The sequence below is a fragment of the Athene cunicularia genome (assembly GCF_003259725.1).
Source record: "Athene cunicularia isolate RWA chromosome 3 unlocalized genomic scaffold, athCun1 chr3_part1, whole genome shotgun sequence".
NCBI lineage: Eukaryota > Metazoa > Chordata > Aves > Strigiformes > Strigidae > Athene > Athene cunicularia.
This window is the reverse complement of record NW_020799097.1, coordinates 33,429,639-33,444,474: the sequence shown is the minus strand read 5'-3', so window position 1 is coordinate 33,444,474 and position 14,836 is coordinate 33,429,639. Positions and strand designations below refer to the sequence as shown.

The window sequence follows — 14,836 nt, the reverse complement described above, 5'->3', positions numbered from 1 at the left end:
GCTGGTAGAAGCCAAAAAGAGGTAATTTTTTTTTGGTAGCTTACTATTCTGGTTCTTATTAGTGTTATGCAGTTTTGTATTAATCATCTCGACTACCGTTAGCAATTACTATTTGCTTTGTTTGCTCAGTTATACAAAGACGAAAAAGCCTCTGTGTGCTGAAAGCACGTGTTTGAGAGTCATCATACCAGATGCTATACTTGTGTGTCAGAGGCAGCAATCCCATTTGTTTCTCACATACAAATGCATATACATGTACTACAAAGACAAATTTCATGGAGATATATCTATTCTGTGAGAGAAAGGGAGCAGAAGGATGTTTTCTCAAATTCAGTCACAATGTGAAGTCAAATCTCTGTCAAGGTTAATGCAGACCAGGGAATTACATTATTTTTTCCTATTCAACTGCACAGTCAGGAGGTTCTTGGTTTTCTATGGACAAAGACTGAAAGGATGAATCTGAACCAAGATCAGATTTTTTTTTTTTTTTTTTTAATTTTGTTTGGAATGGCTTCTTACAAAATTAAGCATATATCTAAGCTTCTAAATAACTTGGTTTCAGGTCTTTAGCAATCAATGGAAACAAAATCAGAACATAATTGGAAAGGCATGTGATGGAATAAATGATTAGACCTCATATGATTTGTAGGCTTGCTGCAGAAATTATGCACTCCAAGTATCTCTGTCCCACGTATAATATGATGGAACATCATTAATTTTGGATAACTTATGAGATATGAATAACAACTTTTACACTGGTGGAAAATCCTGCACTGTTGACAAATCTGGCTTCCTTCAAAATTCAGCAAAGATGCATTTGAACTGATGAAATTCAGATTTACTGGAAACCTAACCCTTCCCTTCCTAGGTAGAGCGGGGATGCCCCGGCCATCGCCATTTCTCCCTTTTCTGCTATCTTGTCATCCATTTCCAGTCACAGCTGCATCTGGCCTTGCACCACAGTTACCAGAATCTGTAATTTTTTTGGCTATTTAAGCTCACAGTTAACCTCCCACAGTAACTGATATAGCAGATGCATTGGTGATTCGGACAGTAGAAAGTCTTTCTTCCTTCTCAAAGCACAGTTCACCCAGACTGATGAACTTTTCATTCTGAAATGTTTCTGCATACGTAGCTCCAGTTGTCATAGGGAACTATGTATATGCAAGAGAAGCAAGGGTGAAACACATGGGCTTAAAAGAATCATTTGCTTTTAGCATAAGGAACACAGGTGCTAGTGTGTTCCTGAAGTTTTTTACATCTGCATGTGCCTTGGCTGCTCTGCCACTGGAACAATGAGGGCCACACAAATGACAGGAAAATAAAATAAAAGGTCATCCAGAGCAAGGTTTCTTTAACAAAAGGTCCTGGAGGACTCTAATGAACAGGGTTGATAATTAATTAAATCAAGAATACTTTGCACAATCCACCTACAATGAGCACTTTTTTTTTTTCTTTTTTGTCTATCTAATTAGGATACAAGTAATGATTTTTGAAATTTTCTACATTAACATGCTTCTCAGGTAGTTTTTGATGATAAGGATTTCCCTAAGCATAACATTATAACAGCAAAACCCTGTTTTTATCATAGCTTTCTTTTAATTAACATAACTGCTTATTATAATTTAAAATAATTTGCTGCTGCTGAAGTCAGGTGCCTTGGTTGTAGACTGTAATATCTGGGAATTAGAGCCACTTTAGAGATGAGAAAATGACCAAAGTTGAGCACTCCATGCTATTCTTCTAGGATGGTTATTTTGCAATGCGTAAAGAAGCTGAGGTTTGGATGTAAGAAATCCTCCCACTAGACAATGGTTCTGCTGTTATTTTAATTATATTTCTTATGTGGAAATTGTGTTAAGTATTCTAAAGGCTAGTGAAGTAGGACAACAGAGCTGCAGACTGATGTAAGGAGCTGCCTGCTTTGAGCTCACAGAACTGGGTCTACAAGTGACATTGTCAGAAAACTGGGAAATGGACTAGAACAAATCAGATTAATCCCCTGAAATAAGCTTTAATAAGGCCACAGGTGTTTCCCTACTGAAGACAACATCTCTGCAGTGTAGCTGCACTGCAGATGCTCACCTGGTGTAAACCAGCACAGCCTCACTACACTAGCATAACAGCAGGAACAGTAGTAGCAATGTTGTCTGACACAGCTCAGGAAGTGTCCTCTCTTCCCTAAAAACTCATAAACAGGGAAGTCCAGTGTTTCCAAATCAGGGGGAAAAGAGGGAGAATAAACATTTTCTTATCCTTCAATTTATGACTGACTGGTTTAAGAATGTCACCAGCTGCTACAACCTCTTTATGGTGACTATTCAAATAGCAGTGCTTTATTATTCATCATCAAAGAGGATGAGATTGTTTTCTCATTCAATTAAAGAAAGAACATAACACCTCAGCTTCTGCACCCTTCTCTCAAGCAAAAAAAGCCCTCTACTGCTTCAAACTACTGAGCACCAGAGTTGGGGTCTACACTTTAAACAGATACTATCAGGATGTGAGGGGAAGAACAACACTAGTCTGTCTCAGAGAAACCTGAAGAAGGTTTGAGCTTTAAATAGGTATGATGCAGAAGCTGGTGTAGGACTAGGGCCTTCTGTCATAGTGGCCAGTTTCCAGATTAAAACCAGCAGTTATGCATATGTGCATGCTTTATAATTTAAAATAGTAGTATAATTTGAACACATTTGTGTTATTCCTGATTCGTCATTAGAAGGGGAGATTTTTGATCTAAACACTAACAAATATATCTACATGTGCAAACATACATTTAAAGAAATAATGTTTCAATTCTTTCCAACTGCAGTTTAAGAGTGGGAGAGGCAGCCATAAATCAGAAAACATAACTCAGAATAGACCCTATTAGTGGCATATAAATCACAACCGGAGACTTCAGTTCAGCTCCCAGTGCAATACACAATAAGCATGAAATGAAATTTATGCACTTTTTTATCATTTATCAGTTTTATAATTAATGTGATAGTTCTACTATACTTCCTTTTCCAAATTATGATTAAGATTTCCCATGTTGATTCTACATTAATAGAATATTATTGAGAAATCAGTTCTGTGCCTTTTAAACTAATACACAGCTACAAGTTTATTGATATAATATTAAAATCCAAGTGATATGCTTAGTTTTAATTAACCACGTTATACAGGACTTCTGCTCTCAAACTCCCTTTTAGCTTTTTGTGTTTATTACTTGAAACGGCACGTGCAAGTCATGCTTCATTATATAATACATGAGAAAAAAGTCCAGACTTTTTAGGTCAAGTAAAACCAGTTTTGAATCTGATAGTACGAGCAGGCACCAGAATTACGTACCTGTCATTTAATTACGTTTTTAATCATCTCTTACAGAGTAAATACAACTATTTACCATATCAGACTCAATACACAACTGCTAGCACTGACACTGTGCTAACCTTCCTCAGCATCCATGAAGGAAGTACAGACACCCTCCTGCCTCCCCAGATCAGCAGACCCACTTCACACCGCCACGGACCCACCGCCGAGGATCTGCTGGTGCCGCAGGAGTGAGTGCCACGCAGCTGCCCTGGGCAGCTGTGCTCCTGGCCATCACACTTACTGCAATTACCGTGTCAGAGCATGTGTGGGCAAACACATCCCAAAACTCCTTTTGGCTTCTGGTGGACACGGTTCTTCTCAGAAGACCCTGGTGATCACTGAAAATCCTTTTTCAAATTGGGAAAGGGGCAGTGGGAAATGCTGGCTTTGCCACCCAGTGTGTCTATCCTGCTCTTCCTGAGATACAGCATCACCCTTAAATACGGTGTTTTCCAGACATCTGCACTCACTGCTTTGCATCATATAATTTGTTTATGTGTCAGGTACAGATACACTTCTGAGAAAATTCCTGAAAGGAAATGATAGGCATAAAACTTGCACTACAGAATAATTTTCTACTTTCCAAACATTTTTGTGTCCTGCTTTGTACATGTTCAAATTTTCCTTCTCTGTAGTGAGATATCAGCAGTAAATGGTCTAATTTTGGTTTTAAAATTATCTACATATTGAAAGCAATGAAGCCCTGTACAGCTGTACCCAGGCCTTTGCATTTTCTTTGTAATCTCTTCACGCATTTTCTTCTGCTGTAGTCATGTTTTTATGTCACATGTTACAGGCAGACATTCAAGTACATGTCTCTGTAGCAACACAGCTCCCAAATCTTCCTTTTGAAATATTTGTGAAGAATTTGATAGCTTTTGCTGCGTCCAAAAGAAATGCAGAATGGGTGTCAAAGCCAGTACAGACTCTGAATCTTTTTATGCTCTGGCATCCGTGATGATTTTTTATTGATGCAAGGGGTTTAGGCTAATTGTTACGGCTGATCACATGTATGTGAATTAACTGATAACATTTGACATGCTGTATAGCTGAGGGGGACGAGATATTCATTCTTCTATTCTTGGGTCTTAGCATGTTTGGAGTTGTTAATTTCTAGAGACTCTGCCAATGATATTTGCTGTGTCTATTTTAAGATATTTCTTCTTGAGGTTTCCCAGTTCACAAAGCTCATTAGCAGAGCTTCCCTACGAGTACGTTTTGACCACTGAGACCTATGGGCATTTAGGATGATATACTGCAATGTTTCCAGTACCAAACATTTTCAGAAAGCAATTTTAAGAAAGTGTTTTCTGACAACTGGTAACTTTTAGCAAACTGGACTTGGAAGGCACTTTACCCAGAATGCCAAAATCCTGCTTATGCATTTATTGATAGTTTCTTGAAGATACTAACTTCTGTCATGTCACCAAGCATTTCTGTTACTTGAACAAGTCTTTTTTTTACAACTTTTTTTTTCAGTTCCTTAGGTTCAGTGAAAAAGTTGACTCGGTCCCCTATTTTTAGTCCAGTAACTAGACTCTGAGAACCAGTATACCAAGTCTTGTGTGTCACAAATTATGCCATTTGCTGAGTTTTTTGCAGCTTTTACTAATATCTTTTTTCAAGGTTTATGGAATTTTGGTCCCTTGGAAAAAGAACAGAACAAACCCCTTCCACATCCTCTCAAAAACATATACCTATATCTTTGTGAGCCATTCATTTCCTGTAATATATCTTCATATGGTGCAATCAGCCAATTCCTGTCTGGTTCAGATTTTATACCAAAGTTACTATCCTGTCTATGACATACACACTTTCCTTAGGCACTCAGTGGAAGCCTACAAGTTTAAAATGGACAGTACTGATTTTGCTAATTCATCTTTGTAGCTTACCCAGAGTTCACGGTCCTCAGGACAGGACTTAGTTTCAGTGTTTGTGTATTTACCATCACCTACATTTTGAACTCTCTTTGGATTTTTGTTTCATAGGTATGTCTGCTCTGGATACTTACAGATATTTTATAATTTGCCTGTATTTTGATAATTATTTGCTTGACTTTGCAATTTTTAAACTGAATCTTGTGAACAGTCTTCTTCCTTCACTTGAGGAAAGTTCACATTTTGAAATGTGACAAAGCTATGTCTTTGCATGCTTTGCTTTGTCACATCTGTGCAAAGTGACTGAGTGGATTACAGTTTCTGTGTAACTCAGGTGGTGGGTGTTCTCTAGGTTTCCCAACAGCTTTCATATCACCGATGGTCTGTCTTTTTCATCTTCCTTTTCCTTTTGACATCTAGTGTTTTGTAGACTTTTTCCTTCCATATTATTTATAACCATGTACTTTGGCTTTCCACTTGAGACATATTTTGCATTTCCATTTGGCAAATCAGTATTTTCCTAACAAGGGTCAGGTCTGAATTTCTGATAGAGAGTTTGACATCTATCCGTTTTTTCTGTTGCAATCTAAACTGTTGCCTGTTTTAAGGAGGTAGCTCTTACTCTCCATATAACAAGTTTGGATCCTTATCAAACTCTGGTGTGAAGCCAATAAAATTCAATACTGCAGAGTCTAGCATAAACTATTACAAATCTACATCTACGGAAAATGTTACACTTATGACCTGGGAATGGTTTCCCATGCTACCTTTTTATCACTTAAGCTGATAAAACAAGAAGGAAGACATGTCATGGAAGAGCAGTTGTGCAAGGAGTGTTGCTCCTTTGTCCGTAAAAGAGGTCAAGCACAGCCGGTTTGGTTCTTTAGCACAATGCATTGATTAGCCTAAAAGCCGTGCTTTTCCCTCCTCAGAATTATATCCATATTAATCTGAATCCTGACACCCCATCACTAACATCTAATCCTCCCCATTTTCCACTCAATCTCAAAATCCTCCTAGAGGTTCTGTGTTCTCCTAGACAAAGTGGCTCCTATGGACGGTCCTCTCCCACTTAAGAGTATGCTCTATACCTTTGAGTACTAGTCCTCCCTGTGTTAGGAAACAAAGGGAATCAGAAACTGATTGTTCACAGTAGTGGTATCTTCTCTCCTGACTTTCTGTGTATACCATGTAATGTCATGTACAAGATAAGCTAAGTGACAGCTCATGTAGGAATAGATGAGAATATAAAAGAGTATAATGTAGCTATTTAGAAAATCAACACTGGCTTTCTTACTAAAGGTTTGTCGTTTTAATGTTAAAATTGTACCAGGTCATGAGCTGTGTTACATTTAACACTGCTTATGGGTTTTCTATTTCTATCCATCCTCATTGCACAGTACCACCCACTCATTCAGAGGGAATGGAAAATAATTTCATGGATAGAATTTCATCCAGCAGACACTGACTTGTGTTAACTCCAGTGATCTTAACATTGCACAGTAAATGGACATTTCTTGTAACTGGTTGGTAGTTCTGTCTGCCTGAGAAATGCTCTGGCAGCAACTCTGAAACTCTCCCCTGCCTTCTACTGCATTTGCTGTTGAATGCTGTAGCACTTGAGGTAACCATTCATAGTTATCCTACTTTCTTTAAGTGATTCAGCTATGAGATTTTTCTTTGCCCTGACTGAAGATCACGTATAATAACGCTGTTTTAGTCATCTTTAGTCATCAAACCCAGCTTTCCCAGTAGAATTATAATATATTGCATTTTTAATTACAAAGGAAAAATGATTCCATTCAATGTGTGATTTTTCATTCTTCTCTTTACAAAGGTTATTCCTGCTTAATGTAGAACAATAAAAGAAAAGAAAGGACAAAACATTACTGAAAATGTAATCCATCCCAGAAACATATCAATAATAGACTTATGCTGGTATCAAGACATCTTTATTCTCTAAAGTGTTTGAAGTGTATATTATCATCTTTGGCACTGTTGGCAATAGATTTTTTCATAGATGTCTTTACAGTTTTATGTGCAGTGCCATATTCCTTTGTTATGAAATATTTTTTATTATTACTTTGATCTCTCTTCATAGCTACAGTGTGTGCTTGTTTGTTTTAGAGCTTTGTTGATTGGTTGGGAGTGCCAATGCTGCCTTCTGGCAGAAGAACTACAGCTTTGGGGACATCTACCGATATGTTTTTAAATAACTTCACCTTTTCATTTACATTTTTGCCTTATCAGGCTTCCTTCTAATAACTGTTAGTTTCAGAAAAGTGCAACCAGCACTTACATTTACAATGGGATGTCTGCTCTGTTTGCACACGAAGATTACCAAGCAATTGTAATGAGATCTGGTCCAAATTTTTATAATAAGTCAGCTCTGATTTGATGAAATACAATACATAATAGGAAAGATACATTATCGGAAATTATCAATTTAATCAGCAAAGAGATGAAATTATTTATTTTGATGAGGTAAGATGAGGTGGAGTTGACATGCTGTGGAGGGAAGAGATGTCATCCAGAGAGACCCTGACAAGTTTGAGAGGTGGGCCTGTGAAAACTTCACAAAGTTCAACAAGATCAAGGTCCTGCACATGGGTCAGGGCAATCCCAAGCACAAATACAGGCTGGGTGATGAGTGGATTGAGAGCAGCCCTGCGGAGAAGGACTTGGGGGTATTAGTGGATGGAAAACTGACTATGAGCCAGCAATGTGTGCCCACAGCCCAGAAAGCCAACCATGTCCTGGGCTGCATCAAGAGAAGTGTGGCCAGCAGGTCGAGGGAGGGGATTCTGCCCCTCTGCTCTGCTCTAGTGAGACCTCACTTGCAGCACTTTGTCCAGCTCTGGGGCCCCCAGCATAAGAAGAACATGGACCTGCTCAAGTGGGTCCAGAGGAGGCCATGAAGATGATCAGAGGGCTGAGAAGCACCTCTCCTATGAAGACAGGCTGAGAGAATTGGGGTTGTTCAGCCTGGAGAAGAGAAGGCTCTGGGGAGATCTTATAGTGGCCTTCAGTACTTAAAGGGGGCCTGCAGGAAAGATGGGGAGGGACTCTTCATCAGAGAGTGATATGACAAGGGGTAATGGTTTTAAACTGAAAGAGGGTAGATTTAGATTAGATGTAATGAAGCAATTCCTCACTGTGAGGGTGACGAGACACTGGCACAGGTTTCCCAGAGAAGCTGTGGCTGCCCCCTCCCTGGCAGTGTTCAGGGCCAGGTTGGACGGGGCTTTGAGCAACCTGGGCTAGTGGGAGGTGTCCCTGCCCATGGCAGGGGGTTGGAACTAGGTGATCTTTAAGGTCCTTTCCAACCCAAACCATTCTATGATTCTATGATTGTTTTCCTTCAAAGCTAACAGGTAGTTTATTATGACATGCTTGAATTGTTTTATGCTCATGTTATCACCTTATTACAATATTAGTGTATATGAATCCAAGCAAGACTGATGACATGAAGGCTTATCAACGTACAGCAATGTTTTACTGTTACATCAGTAATTAGTTTGGTTAGATTTTTGTCCAGAAATAATAAGCCTAACCAGGGGGAGACCTTATCAACATTACATTCCCCTCTCTTATTACATCTTTGATAATGTTAGTTTTGTGTATCTAACACACGTAATTTTTCAGAGATTCCTATGCAGAAATTTTGAAATTTCAAACCCTTGCTTTGATTTTTGATGAAAAAAACCATTGGAAATAAGTATTTCTGGAGAAACACTGATTCTGAGTTATGATAAGCTCCAGCAAACTTGAAAATCCCACTTGAAAAGCTGTGAGATCAGTTCATCTGTTTCTCTTGGGAGAGAGAAAACTGCAACAGAATTGCAATAACGCATGGTCTATACCCTTCCGTCTTTGTTAGACATGTATCTATAATTGAAATCTCTCAAGATGATTCAGTTTCTCCTTTTATGCATTGTTAGCTGGCCCTACAGAGCCATCCATCCAGTCCTCTGCTCAGGTCTGGTGGTCTTTTATCCAAGAATTGCAAGAGGATTCAAAAAATCTAAACTGAAAATGCTACCTTTTTGAACTGAGCACTATCCATCTCCCTCCTTTTAAAATCTACTCTGCCCAGCTTTAAAATTTTGTAGCAGATTTATATGATTACATCTCTGTGGATGGATTCACTCTTCTGGAGCAGAGACAAACTGAGTTTGTGCTTGCTTGCTATGGGGCAGATATACCCCATGTTTTTAATCAGTGTTTACCCTCTTTCTATGTTTCTTTTACGGGAAAATGTTAGAGAAGGAAGGAATGTTAGAAAGATCTTAATTGCTAGAAGCACTTACTAGACTCTTCTTTTGGATTCATATAAGTGACCACAGTACATGTAGAAACCAGCCTCATCTACTGCAAGCTGTCTGCTTTTATGTCTTTGGGAGCTATTTCTGCTTGAAGAATGTGTTCCTAGAGTACATTTTCAGAGGCCCTTGTCCCACGGAACTGCATACAGCTTTATACCTCAGCCTTTTCCAAAGAAAAACATAAACCAGATTTGACAAAAGCAGTCCTGCAAAAATTCACATGAGTTTTGCAATCTCTCCACTTTGTTTAAAATGAAAATTATGAAAAAAATGGAATGCGCTGTCATTTCAAATAAAAATGCCATTTCTTTCCTACAGCCTTAATTTTACTTGTAATCCAAAAGTTTTTAAATGGCCTAAATTTTAGACCAGGTCAAATGAAACATTTAATCCAAGACTTTTTTTTTTTTTTTTAACTTTCTGATTTTCCGAATTGTTGTGTGTCAACTCAAATTATTTTATTTATATTTTTGAATTGACAGGAAACAAACAGAAGTGAACAGTTATTCACAGAGTTTTAGTTGAAAATGATCTTAAAATATAGAGAGTTTGGTCATGAAAGTGAATGACCTCCAGTTCCAGATATATTCCTTCTTGGCTATCTTCCCAAAAAGATTTGATTTTGCCTTCCCAGCCTAAGTTTTACTTCCCTTGTGTTTATTATTTGATAAAGTGCCAGCAAACGTACTTGTAGGAGATCAGCAATACACCAAAGATTATTTTGTTGCTGTGTTAGTTGGATTCTTAAGCTGCTTGTGGTTTTTTTGATGTTGAGTAGATTTTATTCTACTGTCTGTCTGGGATATATCACTGCTACAACTTGAGTGCCAGAAGTTGTGTGCACAGACGAGGCTAAAGCATAATTATCATTGTAGGTATAAGGAGTTTTAGCTGCTGCTCTCCCCATGGTTAGGCTTACGTTTCTGGACAAAAATCTAACCAAATTAATTACTGATGTAACAATAAAACATTGCTGTATGTAACATGCACTTATCTGTAGGACTTTCATTTTAAGCATAAAAATCAAATATTAAATGTGTTTTCCTTGACAGGCCCCCTGATAAGTAGAAGATGCCTAGGAACACAGTAGTATTTGTGCAGATGCCAGAACTGAAGCCCTGGCTGGGTACAGCATGACAGAATGGGGCAGGTTTACATCGGCTCTGGGAGCGGAGTTCAGGCATTTCTGCAGTCCAGACAAGTCCATTAACCTCTGCTGACGCTCAGAAGCCCTCAGCTAACACTGCTTTCCTAAACAATGATTTACTTTGAGCTATTGCACACTGTATTTTTCTGAGAGAGTATTTAGGATGCAGTGATTAGGAGATAGGTTTTCTGTGCCCTTATAAAATGAGGCTGGAGGATATAAATGGAATTGACTGATTGCAGAACAGTAATCTCAGCTCCTCTGACCATTCTCAGAAGGAAGGAAAGGTTTGCTCACCTCATCTACACTTTCCTTTTTAACCTCCTGGTGTAATTATGAATAGCTGCAATATGTCAAAAGCCACAGGTGCCAGTGCAGGCAGCAGCTCAGTTTCTAAGTTGAACGAACATTACACTAGCTTTTTAGCCAATTAACATGTCTGTAGGGGGGACCATCTGGAATAAATCTGCAAAGCAAACAGTTCACAGAAATCCAGCAGGCAGCTCTACGGATTGTGGTATTTGTATGGTACTTCATTAGAAAGTAAACATATATCTTCCATCTCGAGCATAAAGCAAAACAGTATTAAACCAGATTGCTGATAGTTAATACAACTGTCTATTAAATGACACATTTGTAAGAGTTGTGTGAATCACTGCAAGGGAAAGGTTGTGAAAACTCTAGTGACTGCAGCTATGTGTTGGCACAGCCAAAACAACTGCTCCTGAGTTAATGTAGAAATGTATTGTGGTTGCAAAAGCCTGCTTTTGATAACATTGGCAGTATCGGTTAATGATTCAGTATGCAGAGAAGCAGCAAATCATGCATCAGCAAACTGGAATAAACCAGTCAGCTTTAGCCTGCTTCTGGAACTTCATACTCTGCTGTGTTTATATTCTTCTCCATTAGAGATCCACAGCAGAAGCCGTAAAATTCGTCATCACTAGATTTATTTCTGCCAAGGGTTTGCTGAACACACTAGGCTATAGCATAGAAATATTGGACTGGGCTCGTACTGATGCTTCAAGGAACAACCATCCATCCTCTTCCTCCTTAAGGCCATTTCTGTGTTCAGAGGATGCCGTAGGATGTACAGTCAGAACTGTTAGGACGAACAAAGTCCACCTTTGAAGCTGCAGTAGAAGAAAGTGCTGTAGTTTCCTGCTGCAGAGCCGGAGCAGCTCCGCTCCACTGATGGATCCCTCTGCCTGGACTGGTGTATCAGCTAGCAGAGCTCACCACACCTCTACCCAGCGGTGGGACCAAGCCCAGGGCTTCACAGAGCTTCCCCACATTCAGGCTCCTGGGAGAGCCACTGCAGAGCACAGGGAATGTGTTTATCAGCCAGCTGAGGACTCAGCGGCGGTAAGCATACCAACACAATCAACAAACATGTGGCTCATGGGAAATACATATTTTATGCCAGAACAAATGGCATTTCTACAATCAATTTGCATGTGTACAGGGAAACAGATTACTTGTCACAAAACCACCTGCTATTAGGGTATTTTCAGACAAATCAAATTTTCCTCTATTTTATACCAGAAAATCTTAGCAGTTAGTGTAGTAATTGCAATAATATAACTAGTTGCAGAACATTCAAACAAACTTCCATTTGCAAAGTGTTGTTCAGGTATGTAAATAATGGGACTAGGTATAAGTGTAGGATTAAATCTGATCACTTTTAGCTGTTTTAATGCCATATGATCTTTTCTCCAGAAAAGGAAAAAGTGCTAATATGGCTTGGAAGCAAAATACCACATTTAGCAAAGGTCTCTCTAATTAGCCCATCTAAGAAATCATCAGGTGGAGCAGAACAGCACACATCTGCACCTAGCCAGCTCTGGACGTTTAGTTCAGGCATCTTGATGCAGTGGCACATTGTGCTGTAAAGACATAGCATATGTCATAATTATGCTTATTGGTCTGCTCATGCCATAATTAATTAAGGAGCTGTTCTGAAGACCAGGGCTTTTGGATATATACAGTGATGACAATTAAAATGTTGGCATTTGTCAACAGTTACTTCACCCCAGGCACTACCTAACGAGCCACAGTCTGCTGTATACATGGAACTGAAATAACCATGGTAACTCTGGGTATATAGTGACATTTTAATGATCACTACCGCTTATCCTCAGGCCATCACTGGCAGCACTAAATGGCCCATCAAGAAGCAGATGGATAAAGTGGCGTCCATACAATGCATGAAAAATGTTAAGCACTTTTAGGGATTAAAGCCATTTATATCTACCTCAGAAGGGAAAAAGGAGAGATAAACATAATACAAAAGCATGTATTATGAAGAAATAATGAAACTACCACATCCTACTGCAGCAACTGCCACTAAAATGTCAGTATCTACCAATAGCTAGCACCAATTGGTATCTAAGATACCAAAATTATTTCCTATTTTAAGTATAAGTGCCTCTTACTACATCCTGACTTTATAAATGGTAGCAGCAGTATCAAAGGTCTTTCATTCTCAGTCCCTGACAAAATGCAGTAGAAAAACTATCACTTATAAACCACAGCAATTCTCAAGCAAAGAAGGGGATGCAATACAGTACTTTATTAACAATTCCATACAATAATCTAACCTGCTTTTAAAGAAAAAGATGGTGGAAACCTCTAAATTATTATTCTTTCATCATTCTGATGAAAAGTCTAGTTTCTTAAAGCATTCAGGAATTATACTGTTTTCTCTGCGGTGAGGGAGAGGATTTGAGTGTTTATAAAATTATCTGTAAAATTGTCTTATATTTAGAAGTTTCACTTACCAAAATGAAGAGACAACCAGAGGCAAGTTTTGTGTGTTCAGGAATAGTAGAAAACACGGACAAAATCAAGCAACCAAACACAAGGAGAAAACTGAAAGAGAAAGAATATTAATAATTGTTAATATTTTTCAGAACCCTGACCCAGTATCTATATTGATACTACTTCACCAACATTAGTAGAGAACTATTGGTGAATAGTCTTCATTAATAGAGGGGAATTCAACCATTACTAAGTTCATTAAAGACATTAAATAGTGTATTTCTAAATCCACAGGCTTCTGAAGAGCACTGGTAGAATTAATGGAAACAAACACAAGAAAAAAATTTTTTGATAAATGACCCAGTGTACACAGACACTACTTTTGATATCACAATCCTTTACTTTTATGCGTCCCAGATATTCTTAGTGGCTTTAAAGAAAGGTCACCAATGGGAGAGTCCCCTACCCAGTCTGAAAAATCATTGCTCCCACAACTGACAAGAAATATCTGCTGTATAAGCTTACTGAAGACTGAGATACATATTGCACCTAACTGCCCATCTGAAACAACTTCATTCCGAGCAACAAACTTCATGTACAAACTACCAGAAGCCAAGAAGTAGTTGAGTTACAGCATCACTGCCCTAAATGAACAGGCTCCATTCTGGGAACAAACTTAATATCATACAATCCATTGAAGAAGTTAAAACAAAGGAGTGAATTAAAAGTGTTACACAGGTTGTGCAACTACAATTGGGAAAACGTGACTGCAATTCTGAGCTTGCATGAGCTTCCATGTTTCATGGTATTGATGAATACACACATGCAAAGCAAAGCATCAACATGCTGCTAAATCTCTTTGCAAGGAAGATGCAGGTATCACTGTAGAAATTCTTGCATATCTCATGTCTGATCCTTACAGCATATTGCATGTGTGGTGTTTGCAGACATGAGCCTTCAGAGCCCGAAATGCTCTGAGGCCAATACTATGGATGATAAGGAAGATCCTCTCCTATTGTAGTGCTTCATCAAAAGTAATAACACTGTGCTGGTGAAACCATCTGTGAAGCAGATCAGAAGAGAAATACATTTCACCCATAATACCATGGACTGACTAATGAGCAGCCAGGCAGCATACTGAATGAGTGCAAAGTAGTGCATGTTCTGTGTTTTAAATTCTTGCAATGGATTTTGCAAGTAATAATAATAATAATTGATTGTATCAATGTTTTCCTAATTTTCTTAAAACACTTGCAAGTCTTGCTGGGCAGAGTCAACAAACAAAGGGCCGGCCTTTAGCTTTTATCTGAATTGCTGGGACTCTTGTTAGCAGACGCTCTAACCCAACAGTAATAGGTGCTGTAATTAAT

The 14,836-nt window shown here is 38.6% G+C and overlaps 1 protein-coding gene across 1 annotated transcript in view; it reads right to left on the bottom strand.

The window, feature by feature from the left end:
* KCNQ5 (potassium voltage-gated channel subfamily Q member 5) overlaps window positions 1–13,582 on the bottom strand; it is a gene marked incomplete at its 5' end in the record, with an annotated part of 86,060 nt that extends 72,478 nt beyond the window's left edge. Inside the window, one exon of the mRNA XM_026844075.1 lies at window positions 13,487–13,582. Within this exon, the coding sequence (XP_026699876.1) occupies window positions 13,487–13,582 (96 nt within the window). The remainder of the gene's footprint in view (window positions 1–13,486) is intronic.
* Between the last annotated feature and the right edge of the window lie 1,254 nt (window positions 13,583–14,836).